The following is a 13,781-nucleotide window of genomic DNA, read 5'->3' as shown; positions in this document are numbered from 1 at the left end:
AAAAATGTCCTATATATTTGCCATCTGTTGCCCATCAGTACAACTACTCTTGCAAGATTTTTGATAATTAAAATGGAACATTATTAAAATTTTAGAGATTAATAAATTTCAATAATTTTCTTCCGCTGCTGATATGTCTTAAGTGTTAATAATATTTAGTGGGTGTTACCGAGGTTTTTTTCTTTATTCTAGTTTAATTATTAATAAATAGAATCGAAGCTACAACAGCTGCTTTCCGATTTAATACTGTCAATATTTGACTTCATCTTAAAACATGGTAAGTTTCTTATTCCTTCTTGTAAGTGTCAAGCCCATATAAGTTGTTTTTCTTTAAAACCTTTGTTTTGGGTCAATGTAAATATCATTGTGATTTGAACTTAGTAACTATTCATTATAAATATTAATATGTTTGATTGATTTTTATGTGACGCTTTCATTCCACCCTCTCACGATTCCTAAAAAAGGAATCGAATTTGCACTCTTGCGTTAATATTTCTTAAACTAACTGTTATTACCTATACTCGGTTAAATTTAATAGTTGGTCTAAGTTATTATAACTAAACGTTTCTTTTTGTTTGAAATACGCATCCTTTTTACTGCAAAATGTTGATTTTTGACAAATGTAGACTATATTTATAATATGTTTTTATTGGATTGTTTAATACTGTATAACAGTATTATCATTAAACGGTAGTGGTTATCTATATTTATATGTGTTTTTATAATTAAATTTTATTTTTAAAAAATACTATTATTTAATTTTGAGGAATTTATGGTAACAAAAATTTTGGACTCAAAAGTTATGTTTTCCTTAGATTTAATTTTCTTGTGTTTTGATTAAAATCGTCAATTTTTATTTTATTTTATTACATAGTCTTACTGTGTTCTTTTTAAAGTAATAATAGTTTTTTTGGTCATTTTTATGAAGATGTTTACTGGTGAAACAATAGACCCTTACAACAATTCAGTCACACTAGCGTTGGGGACTTTTCTGTATTGTGATCTGTCGCACCAACTCACCAAGGTGACAAATAGACTTTAAACTTATAATTTGTTTTAATAAAAAGTATGCAGATGCTTGCCTGGGGGTTGGATACGAGTTATGCCCTTTGAGTTGGTCCCTTTCTGTGATGTTTTTTTTCCCTTCAGTTTCCCCTGGGCTGCTGCCCCGAAGTTGCCAAGATTCTGCGATTATTCTGTCTCAGATCATGTTACAAAAATCTCTCCATGTTTAATAGGATGTTGTTATAATGAGTAAATTTCAAATTTTCATTATCACTTTTTACAAATTTGTAAATTCTGTCTAAATTTTCAGGCAATTCTGTCTAAATTTTCAGTTGTTTGTAGATTGTTTTTTCAAAAGTCGTTTATCACTTTTCACGTGGTTTTCCAATCACCAATATATTTAATACAATTTTATTACAACATTTGAAATTCTTACTTGAGTTATCACTTTTTAAAAAGTGTTCAATTCGTTATGATTCCATCACAACTTCTCGTCATTTTATTATAGGTTTTTCAGTCAGCAGCTATTTATCCTTTGATTGGCTCTTTTCCACATGATTTTTTTTAAAATTCTGATATATTTAATACAATTTTCGATTCATCACGATACCATTATAATTTCACGTCTTTGGACGATATTGGGTCTTTTGGAAAGTTCTTGATTCTATAATGTGTCTACCAATATGAAATTTTCGGACGACTCAATAGTTATTCATCAGTTATTTATCATTTCTTTTTCCGTAATGACATGATTTTTACATTTCTCCGATATTTGAATACATTATTACGACACATGAATTTTGATTTCATTTTTCAATTGCTTTTATAATCAATATCGATAATTGAATCATTTTTTGAGACACTCGATTCGGGATGACACCGTGATGAATCCCTGGCATCTTTCAATCAGGGTTTGTGTTTTATTTATTTAATTTTTTTAAAAAAAATTTCAAATATCAGATTTTTTAAAATTTAAATCAGATTTTTTGATTTAAATCTGATTTTTTTTGATTTTTACTCTAATACCCTGTAAGGACTTTGATTTAAGACTATTTAGTCTTAACATTAATTATAGAATATATTAGACGCTCTAACTACATAATACAATTTTCATTATAATACATTGCTTTGAATGCATAGTAGCCATTTTGAAACAAATGCATGATTGAAATTTGAAGACTAAATGAAATAGAGAATTTAAAGAATACCTATTAAAACAGAGTTTCTATTACCAAACCATAATTTTAATTTAAAATTGTGATTTCTTTTTTTTTTGTGACAAAAAATTTTTTTTAAATGACAAAATAAATGTAACAGATTGTGTTTATAATTGTAGTCATTCATCAAAGAATAAATAAATATTTAATCTATATATTATTAAAATATTCATTTTTAATCTTATATCAAACTAGATTAGTTAAGCTAAAAAATTTTTTAAAAAAATCGATGTACTCATTGAAATTTTTTTTTTACAAAATTTCCTTTTAGAAAATCTGATAATGTCAAACAAAGATACTGTAAACATATTATAAGAAAAAAAAACTTAAATGTTTACTTTAATCTGTACTTTCAATCTCAAGAATCAAAAGATTTTTAAAAATGTAATTGTATGTTGGAATTTAACACATACCAAGAAAGAAAGTAATTTCGTTAGCTAAAGTTAATTAATGCAGCAATTAATTTAAAATAAATTTTAAAACTTAGAAAAGAAATAATAGAAGTATCAATAATTTAAAACACTGTTTTTTTTAAAACTTTTTAAATCAATCTCTATATATATAAAAAAAAAAATCAGTTGATTTAAATCAATGATTTTTTTTAAAAAAAATCATTAGATTTAAATCAACAAACCCTGCAATTGCTTTTTTTTTCTTTGTTCATTCCTCTTTTCTTATTCGAATATTTTTATACCTACAATGTTATTACAACAAGTGTGTTTTCAAGTTTAGGAAGTCCTTTGTTCTTATGCTCAATTCGCATTGACTCTATTAAAAATTAATCCACATTGTTTATGTATAATTGTTTTCAGCAGCTGTTTGTTTTTCGTGACTCATGGTTTTTTCAATTTGGATATAATTAATACGCTGTTATAACTAGCAAAGTTCGCTGTTATAACTAGCAAAGTTCGAATTTTAGGTATAATTTGTGTGTGCTTTATTCGCAATGATTCCATCGTAAGCCTACAGAAATTTCTTATCCCTTTTTCGGTAGTTATTACAATTACTTACTAAGCACTGAATAATTGAAATTATAGTTTTTTATACTGAAAAAAATTTTTAATTAAGTCTTATAACATCTAATCTTTCTTTATTATTGATATAATTTAACCACATATTTAAGTAAAATAAATCAATATTGTATTATGTTTATTAAACATCAAATTATTTTGCATACAACCAATTATATAAAAGTTTCATGCGCTCATTGCTTTTTTTAGTTTCTTTTTTTAACCTATTTTGAAATATAATAATTTGCGTGCCTCTCATTTTATTATTTCCTAGTAAAAATAAATGAATAAATATATAAAACCTTAATCAATGAAATTATGCTTATAAATGCATCACACCTTCAAGTATATATGTATCAATTATATTGTATATGAAAAATTGCACTAGATTTAAATCAATAATTTTTTTTAAAAAAAAATTATTCAAATTGTAATTTTAATCATGGTTTAATTCAAGTAATTAAAATAAGGCAGACTCCGGCTGTAAAGAGTGCTTCTAATTTATAGCATAACAATGTAATTTACTCATTAAAAAATTCTTTTTGTTGTTTCTCAGTGAGAACAAGTGCTTTTGTGCAACAAAAAGTGATTTACTCATTTACAAAACTCATTAGATAACTCATTTACAAAACTCATTACAAACAGAACCCTAAACAGGGCTTTTAACTTAAAGTGTAGCAAAGTTATTTATGAATTTTACTTTATGTTTATCATATTGATAGTGCTCTAACCAAATGTTTAGAGTGCTGTACTTAAAAATAATGTTGCTTTTAACTTTTAAGTGTGACAAAGCAATTTTACTCATTAAAAAATTTTCATTTTATGTTTTTTAGGCAGAATAGTGCTCTAATGAGCTCTTTTAACTTAAAGTATAACAAAGCGATTTAATTAGTTTAAATTTTCATTTTATGTTTTATTTTTTTAGACAGAACAACAGCTGGACTGTGCATTGGATTTGATGCGAAGACTCCCTCCTCAGCAGATTGAGAAGAATTTAAGTGACCTCATCGATTTGGTACTTTCTTTGAATTTTCATCTCTGGTTTACATCTTTTGAATTATAAATGTATTATACATATGTCCATAGTTAGATCATATATACGCAGCCCATGCGCAGATACATTGGTGGTGATTCTCCAATTTTGCAGATATTTTTTTAATATTTATTGTAATATAAGAAAAAAGTATCCGCACACACAAAAAATGTTTGCGGTGGGGGGTGGGATACAGAGCAGATGGCATAATCATGATTCATGCAAGGTAAAAGAAAGTCTGTAATTAGTTCTATGTATCTCTGTTCTCAAAGAGAAAAGATCTAACTTCCACTTTAGTCTAATGCTTAGCGATCCCATCCTTAGCGGTCGGTCCTACAACCAGCTGATCGTTTAGAGATCAACTCAATTGGTCTATCGCTTTCCTAGGAAAATAGACAATTGCAGTGACAATAGAATTTTGTTCGACACTAGCGTTGNTTTTCATTAATAAATTAACATATATATCGAGTTAATGAGCTAATTAGCTTAGTAATTTATTTAAAATGCATGCATATATTATTAAAATAATAAATGTATGTTTTTAAGTGTCTGTAGTTATGATTTAATAATTAAAGTGACTAATAATAATTATGATTTAATGATAGTGAAGTAACTGCAAACTTTTAAAGACAAGTGTAACAAGGGGGTGTGATGGCTATTTTCCCTTTCCCATATAAACCTATGTATTGACAGCAATGACAAACTAAATAAAAAGAGTTGAAAATAAAGAAGGGTTGAGGAAAGAAAGGGCAAAAAGGGTATAGAGTCTATTATATCAGGGCACTAATTTACTTCAGGGGCAACAGGGTGGATTCTTTTGACTAAAAGGGCAGCAGGGTGCTGCGCCCTGTTTACCCTGCCTAGAATGAGCTCTGATATATATATATTATATATATAGATTGTCAAGAATAAATAAAAAACATTAAATAGTGCATTGATTTCATATATTTAATAAAATTATTCTATTTTAAAAAATATTATGAGCTTGCAGATACTTTTGAATTGTCTGTGCATATACTTTGTTTTTATCTTATTATTTATATATCATATGTATACTAATATGTACATGTATTTTATTCTTTGAATTAAGGTTCCTAGTCTGTGCGAAGATTTATTGTCCTCTGTTGATCAGCCCCTCAAAATAGCTCGGGATAAAACTCTTGGCAAAGATTATCTTCTCTGCGACTACAACCGTGATGGAGACTCATACAGGTACTTGCATGCATTTGCTTGTTGAGATAAATTATTTGTTTTGATCATTTTATGTGTTAACAAATTACGTGTGTTAAAAGTGAATAAAGTTGAAAAATGGGCTTTAATTTTAATATCAGGGTTCATTCTAGGCAAGTTTTGTAGAATGGGCCGTCCCAGTTTGCCCTTTGGATGAAACATTTCCAGCTTACATGCCTTTTGATCTTAATTATATGTCCAGATATATTAATAATTTATTATTATTTTTTTGTAAATCCACATGGTTTACCGTCCGTTTTTTCGGCAGTATTGATCATTTTTCGACCCTTTCCCTGCTTCTTGAATTCCAATATATTTAACATGTTATTACGGCATACACATTTCAAACTTGAGCTATCACTTTTTTGAAGCGTTCGATTCGTTGCATTTCACATTGTTTGATAGTTTTTCCTAGAAGTTTATTCATTTTTTCAGCATTTTATTTAATACGTTCTTTTTATGACACAGCATTTTCAAAATTCTAGAATTACGCTCATTTTGAAACCGATTAATAGAACGTGCAGATTTAACTGAGGATTTTTTTTTAAAATTAAAACTAATTCTTTTTAAAAATAGTTTTTTTAATGATGAAATTCAGAATTTTTTATATTTTGAGTGTCTTAAAAGCTATACAAATATTTGAAAAGCATTGCCTTTTTTGTAATAGGTGCCCATTTTTAGGGAGGAAATAGGTTTTTTAAGGTAAAAATCAAACCCTGTCAATATAAAAGTAAGCAAACCATAGAGCATATCAAACTATTAGATTGGTGCATGTGAATTGTCATATTTGTTAGTGTATTTATTAAACTGCATAGCTTTTTTCCCAAGTTGGTTATGTTATAAAAATATTATCTATTTGTTTCAATACATTTTTCTCAACAAAAATAACCTTTTTTTAAAATTATTTCAAATGGTGAGGCTACTATACAAACAAATAGCTATACAAGAAACAAATAAAAAGTATTACGAACAAAATTGACTGAAGTTATTGCCTTAAAAGTTCTCTGGCCTGCCAATAGAGTGCTATTTCAGTGTCGCCTTTAAGAACTGCACATTGGCTATTCAATAAATTATATAACTTTCCTTTCTTTAATTTGCAAATTCTGTGATAACTATAAATTAATATTTGAATTATTTTGCTTTGATTTAAGTTGTTACTTTAACGGCACGGTCAAATTTATCGAATAACGGTGTTGAATTTAGTAGGCAGATATCTAATCAGCTTTAAAAAATTATACAAATAAATTAGTAATTCCTTATGATTCTATTTCTCTACACTATTTATTTTTTTATATGTGTTGGTAGTAATTTGTGCTAGGCTATAGATAGTTAACTATTCCAAAACTTGTGGTCAACTTTATTATGGTGACATTAACTCATTTTCGGCCAAAGGTACGCAAAAGCATGATTATAGTAAATATTTATTAACACTGTGACGTATATTTTTCACTAATTTTATTTTTCTGGGTTATTTCAAGGGTTCTTAAAACATTCAAAAATTAATAGTAATTCAATTGGTGTAAACACTATCTGTTGAGAAATTTTTAAACTATTAAAGTATTTTTAACTTAAAACGGTTATTGACAAATGAATTTTTTTTTAAATGTATAATTATTCCTTTTGATATTTATCATTGTTTTTATGATATGTATTGAAGTTGCAAGTTAGTAAATGAAAAAATTTCATAAACAAAACAAGCTTTCTACTAAATGGTTTGTTCATTGATTTGGTGAATGGTGCTTATACGCACCATTTTATTACTTAAATAAAATATAATTTTTTTTGTGTCTTAATGAATGTAATGTAAGTTTATTTCAATGAAAATAATACCACATTTTATAAAATTTATACGCTTGGCTTAAAATGAGCTAATGGCAAGTTATAATGTGATTCTTAATTTATTTTACAAATACTATTTATCACCCAGATTGTCACCAAATAATTTAGATTCTTGTGTATTTTTTAACTTTTATGAATTGCTAATTCAGGGTTGGCACTCCACAGAGAAAACCAGGGAAATACAGGGAATTTAAAAATCAGCACCTAAAATAACAGGGAATTTTGATTTTTTCTTTACAAACTGGGAAAATACAGGGAATTTTGTTTCTTATTTTTGTCTTTTAAAAAATAGTGACCACTCAAAGCGTAATCTATGGGATATTTGACCATGATATTTCAGCTATACTAAACTATTTCGTTTACTATAGCATTATTTAAATATGTTCAGCTGTTTTTCCAGCAATTAAAACTAATAAATGTAGTTACCCAATATAGCTCACACAAGAGCACAGTAATTGTTGTTTCCTCTTAATATATTGTGTATAATATATACAGGGAAAACACAGGAACTTTTTTTCCAGATTTGAGTGGCAACCCTGTAATTTTTAAAAGTTAATCAGATATTCTTGTTTCTAAAATGCCTTTTGAAAAATATAACTATGCAATTGATTCAGGTCTCCTTGGAGTAACACATATGATCCACCACTGGACGATGGTGCAATGCCATCTGACCGACTGAGGAAACTTGAGATTGATGCAAATGAAGCGTTTGACCAGTACAGAGAGATGTACTTTGAGGGAGGCGTCTCCTCAGTGTATTTATGGGATCTAGAGCACGGCTTTGCAGGCGTCATACTAATAAAGAAGGCTGGAGATGGATCTAAGAAGATAAAGGGTTGTTGGGACTCTATTCATGTAGTTGAAGTACAGGTACGCTACATTTATTCATTCTTTAATTTATAACTAAAATTGTTGGGGTACATTTTTTAAATCCATTTGTTTATGTGTAAATTAAGTACAAAAATAACAAATATAAATAAGTTTTTTATTTGAAATCTTTTTGTGGTATTCAACACCATCAACTTTAAAATACCTTTTTTATTTTAAATATATCCCATACCTGCCAAGTCTCCTGTTTTTTAACGAAGACTCCTGAATTTTATGACTAACTTTGGTTTACACGTATATTCTCAAATTTCTCTGTATTTGTGGAGGAAATTGAAGGAAAAATTTTTTTTTTTGGCTATAAAATATCTGCTGATGGCAAAAATACTTCTCTTATTCCTCAACAGATGGTGTTATTGCCAGTACTGCAGTATGTTAAGTGTTTATAGTTTAAGTAATTATAAGTAGTAGAAGTCTTCTTATGATTAAAATTTATATACATATTTTTGTTATTTCGTTGAATGTAAGTGCTTGTATTATTTCCAATTTTGAAATTCCTTTTTTGACTTGCATGATGTATCAAAACTACTCGCAGCCTAAGAAATATTGCTAGTAAAATCGTCATTATTTCATTTCTCCGATATTGGCTGGTATGATATCTGATGCTTAATGTAAGAAATTCATTTTAATCGATTTTAAAGGTTTTATGTAAGAGATTTTTGTTTAAATTTTGTAGGAGAAATCCAGTGGTCGAAATGCCCACTATAAATTGACATCAACAGTAATGCTTTGGCTTCAGACAAACAAATCTGGTTCTGGTACTATGAATTTAGGTGGAAGTCTCACAAGACAGGTAATTGATATTTTCAATTTTTGATTTGTTAATAGGTATAGAATATTTACAAAACAAATTCGCATTCTATTGAGATGTCTTGATTGCTACATGCTTATAAAAATAAATACACATCAATAAATCACTGAAGTTATCTATATTTAACTATCAATTTGATATCCTAGCAGATTTTGCCTTGAAATGCTGTCAAAAGTCATCTTTTAGTCAAAATTGGTGTACCAGGGTTGTCATATCACAGGGAGAACCTGGAAAATACAGGGAATCTTAAAAATCACTAAAATTAATAGGAAAAGTACAGGGAATTTTTTATTTTCATCTTTTAAAAAATGGTGTCCATTCAAAGCATTCTATGGGATGATTAAGGAAGATATTTCAGCTACGCTAAACTATTTAATTCTACTATAGCATTATTTAAGTATTTTCAGCTGTTCCTTTTTTCCTCTAAATTTTTCCATCCATTAAAATTAGTATAGGTAGCCCAATATAGCTGATCCCATATCAGAATTGTGGCGACATTGGCGCAGAACATTACCAAGTTCTAGCGGGAAACTTTTTTTCGTTTGGGAAGTAAAAAAAATTGGTTTTGTTTTCTTCAGAATTATGCTCAAAAGATTCCTTTGACGCTCATCAAAGTGGGAAAAAAAATGCTCATGATTTTTCTATTCTTATTTGAGACTAATGCAGTAAAAAATTTGGTTTTCTTTTCTGCAGAAATTTTCATTCTATTTTTTTTATTCANTTTTTTTTTTTTTTTTTTTTTTTTTTTTTTTTTTTTTTTGTGCGATTTCCACAAGTAAATTATAAGTAAATCTGGAAATAAAGGCAGGGATTTAATAACCTCATTTTGAAGAGTTCGATTCGTGTGATTTTGCCTTCGATAATTTTTTTCGGTAGTTAGTGCCACGGATTTAACGATTTTTTTATTATTTTTAATGTGAAGACGATTTACAAAATGTGAAAAAGGAAATAATTAATGTGTTTTCCCCTTACAAAATAAAAAAAATATTTAACGTAATATTAGAGTAAAAAAATTATGTAATCAATTAAAGAATTTATTTTATTTGGTCCCCAAAGTTTTTTTTTTTTATAACATTTAAACCATTTTACTGACCAATATTGATACCAATATTGACATTTTTGAAATCAGCATCAAAAATTCTATGAGTGTACAAAATTTCATTAGACAGTGTGTGCCATGGCTGGATGAACTCAGGACTAAAGAGAATAGAAGGGCTGGTTCACTCCTTTGAAGTAGCTCTTGCCGCGCCAATCCTCCGATTTTCTCTAGTGACGTCACTTTGGCGCAAAGCTCCCACTTTTACTTCAAGAACAGAGCTTTTGGCCTTGCTAGCTCTAACTAATATTGGAGCATTTTTTGTGACATATTCTAAGACATTTGTTATTTTCTATAATGACTTTCCTCAGTTTTTGCCGTGAATTTACAAAAATTTAAAACTATTATCGAAATGCCAGTTTGCTAGATTGCAACTTGCAAAAATTCTGATAAAAAAACAAAAGGAAAAACGTGTTTCCTAAAGTAAATGAACAACTATGTAAAGAATGGTTTCCGAAATGACACAGTTAATATACGAGTAAAACAGCAATGCGTTTATTCTATCATTAAGAACTTTTATAAAAATTTATTATCTAAATAGAAACCGCCTCGTAACTTCAAAAAGAAATGCAGATGAAAAAAAAAAAAAAAAATAGATAAGTCAAAGNTTTTGTTTCAGTAATTAGCGTATAAGGTTGATGTTTCCTAATGATTAAGTATGAACAAATTGCTTTTAACGGCATATTTAAAAATTAGGGATTCTAAATTTAACTTAACTTATTGTTATAACAGAATATGTAGATAAAAAAGTGCCAATATATGCTTTAATTTTTCTTGATAATTAAAGTTAAAACAGAACTGTTTAAAATAGAGTATTTATAGTGTCATTTTCGCCAACTAGTAAAATATTTTTATAAGTTTAAAATGGTATTTTTTTAATATAATGGCAAAGAAAGTTTGTTAGAGCTATGTTTATGAACGGAAATAAAGTGTTAATTACGTAAAGTTTGAAAGCTTATAACCAGAAAATGTCTAACTTATTTTTACAAAGAGAAAGATGCAAAGTTATCATAATATCTTTGCTGCGATCTCCGAGATTTGTGGACACAGTGACGTCATGAGTAGGGAAATCATAGCTTCAGCTCTAAGAGCGGAGTGAACTAGCCCTTCTATTCTCTTTAGCCCTGGGATGAACTGACATGGAAGGAGTGACTAGTAGGCTTTTATAAATATTTTTTATTGATATTGTTTCAGTAAAGAAATAAATAAATTTTTTTTATTATATTAAATTGTATTTGTTTTATGTTTAAAAAAAGATTTAATTTTTTTCTCCCTTTATTAAATGCAGGTGGAAAGCGATTCCAATGTAAATGAAGCTAATCCTCACATTGCTAATATTGGTCGAATGGTAGAGGTAAATAGTTTATGTTACTTGCATTTTACTTGACATGATGTTGATATTATATACTATGTAAAGATTTTAAAAGGCAAGAAATAATTGAATTATATATGTTTTATATTTTAATGTTATTATATGGTGCATAGCGTTTTTGAAAAGTACTTAAATGTGCTTATTTTCAATTTTCGTTTTTTAAAAGCTCTTAAAAACGCTTTTTTCATTGAGTGTTTTTAAACAGTGCTTAATTTTCCCTTTTCAAAAATGAGACTTTTTTCTTTATCTTATCAATTTTTTCCACGAATATTTTACGGGTTTGATGAAATACTTACTAGTCCACGTTTGCTTATAGTGAGCTGGGTTCGGTGAGATTATTGTTATCTCGTGCAATTCTGCTGCCTTTTGCAAGATATTCTCAATTTCAAGTTTCATTTTACACCCTCTGAAATTGAACTGTAAAATATCTTGATCATTTTTTAATATATATATATATAATATGTGTATATTATTTTTACTTATCTGAGCCTTGACCAGGCACTAATATGTTAGAAATTTATAAAGTATTTATTCAAATTTTTATTCATTAAATCTTAAAAATAATCTTCTGAAATCATTTTTCCACCCTCAAATCTCATTATAAAACATTTTCTTTAAATATTCGAATCTTTGCCAGGATTTCCTTAGCTCATAAATTTTCATTAAGGAACATAAAAAAAGTTTTTTTGATCAAACAAATCCTGTAATAATGATTTTGGCAACACAAAAAAAATTAACACTGGTGCATAGCGTTTTTTAAAAAAGCGCTTATTTGTTATTTTTGAAAGCCTTTAAAGATGCTTTTTTATTGCGTGTCTTAATTTTCGCTTTTGAAAATGAGATTTTTTCCCTTCTTTATCATGTCGATTTTCGCCCCATATTATGCAAAAGCGTGGCTTTCACATTGTTCCATTCAACGTTTTCACAATGCATTTCGGCTTACCATCAATCTGTAGCGTATGAAAGCGCCAATCATTGTACATGTTTGATGAAATACTTGCAGGTCCGCATGTGTGTATACTGAGCTAATTTCAGTGGGAAGGATTCTTGCACTATCATGTGCAACTCAGCTGCATTATGCAAGATAATCTCCGTTTCAGGCTTCATTTTCCATCCTCTGAAATCGAACCAAAAAATCTCTCAATCTTTTTATGGTGGCTAATATAGTCAAAAAAAGAATTCTTTGTCAAAAACTAGTTATTTTGTCATGCTCATGAATAGTCTTTGAAAATTATATTTCATTTTGTAATGTATATAGTTCTTTAAAATATTTTTTGAGTGCTTTCAGAATACTTAAAAGGTGCTTATATCTTGTTGAGAGATTTAACTACGCACCCTGAATAACTGAAGCTTTTTAATTTGCAGGATATGGAAAATAAAATTAGGAATACTTTAAATGAAATCTATTTTGGAAAGACCAAAGATATTGTGAATGGACTGAGATCTGTACAATCACTTACGGAACAGAGACAACAAGCAGATCTGAGGAACGATCTTGCCAAAGCCCTCCAGAAGAGGCAGGCCAAGAACGAAGTCTGAAATATAAAAATTCAAATCAATAGCAAATAAACTGTTTTCGTTTCTTTTTCCCAATTCGAAGGAGAAAAACACAACTGTAATGATTTTTTTTTATAAATATATATATATATATATACATACATTATATTTCAGTGGTTGAGAAGTGGATTTAAAAAAAAAAAATGGTGTCTGTTTTAGGTGTGTACATTACTCAGTTGAGAGGTTGAAAAATTTTATATTTTTCTGCTTATTTTTTTATGTTTCAGTAACATGTATGTTCCCTGTGTTAAAAATCCCGAAATATAACAGCAATATGGCTGTTGATTATGTTCAATGATGATATAATTAAATTTAGATTGCTTTATCTGTTTTTTTTTTTTTTCTTTCAACAGAAAAAGAAAGTATTTGTAATAATTCCTTGCATTGTGTGTCCTTAAATTTTTATTATCCATCCAATAGACTTCATTTATTGTTACTTGTGGTTATTTATTACAATAAATATTTTCACAATTGTTTTTTTATGTTTTATTAATTTTTGGTGTTCGACAAACATAATCTTTTCGGCTCAGCCCATCGGATCAAGGCCCAGAGGTCGACCAAAGCTGAGATGGGCCGACTGCGTGGAAAGAGACTTTTCAGTCTTATAAGTCTCAAACTGGAAAACAACTGCCAGGCGGAGGCAGGCCTGGAGGAAGTTGATTGAGAAGGCCAGGGCCCACCCGGGGCTGTCGTGCCATTGAGGAAGGAAGGATTAATTTTTGGTAC

At 28.4% G+C, this 13,781-nt stretch overlaps 1 protein-coding gene across 1 annotated transcript; it reads left to right on the top strand.

Annotated features, from left to right (window-relative positions):
- Nucleotides 1–51: 51 nt before the first annotated feature.
- LOC107456688 (F-actin-capping protein subunit beta) lies at nt 52–13,531 on the top strand. Its single transcript, XM_016074625.3, has 7 exons — nt 52–277; nt 4,158–4,247; nt 5,356–5,477; nt 7,949–8,204; nt 8,896–9,012; nt 11,415–11,480; nt 12,864–13,531. The coding sequence occupies exons 1-7, from the start codon at nt 275–277 to the stop codon at nt 13,035–13,037; spliced, it is 828 nt and encodes a 275-aa protein (XP_015930111.1). The 5' UTR covers nt 52–274; the 3' UTR covers nt 13,038–13,531.
- The last annotated feature ends 250 nt before the right edge of the window (nt 13,532–13,781 follow it).

The sequence above is a fragment of the Parasteatoda tepidariorum genome, chromosome 10, assembly GCF_043381705.1.
Source record: "Parasteatoda tepidariorum isolate YZ-2023 chromosome 10, CAS_Ptep_4.0, whole genome shotgun sequence".
Lineage (NCBI taxonomy): Eukaryota > Metazoa > Arthropoda > Arachnida > Araneae > Theridiidae > Parasteatoda > Parasteatoda tepidariorum.
This window is presented reverse-complemented; position numbering and strand designations above follow the sequence as displayed.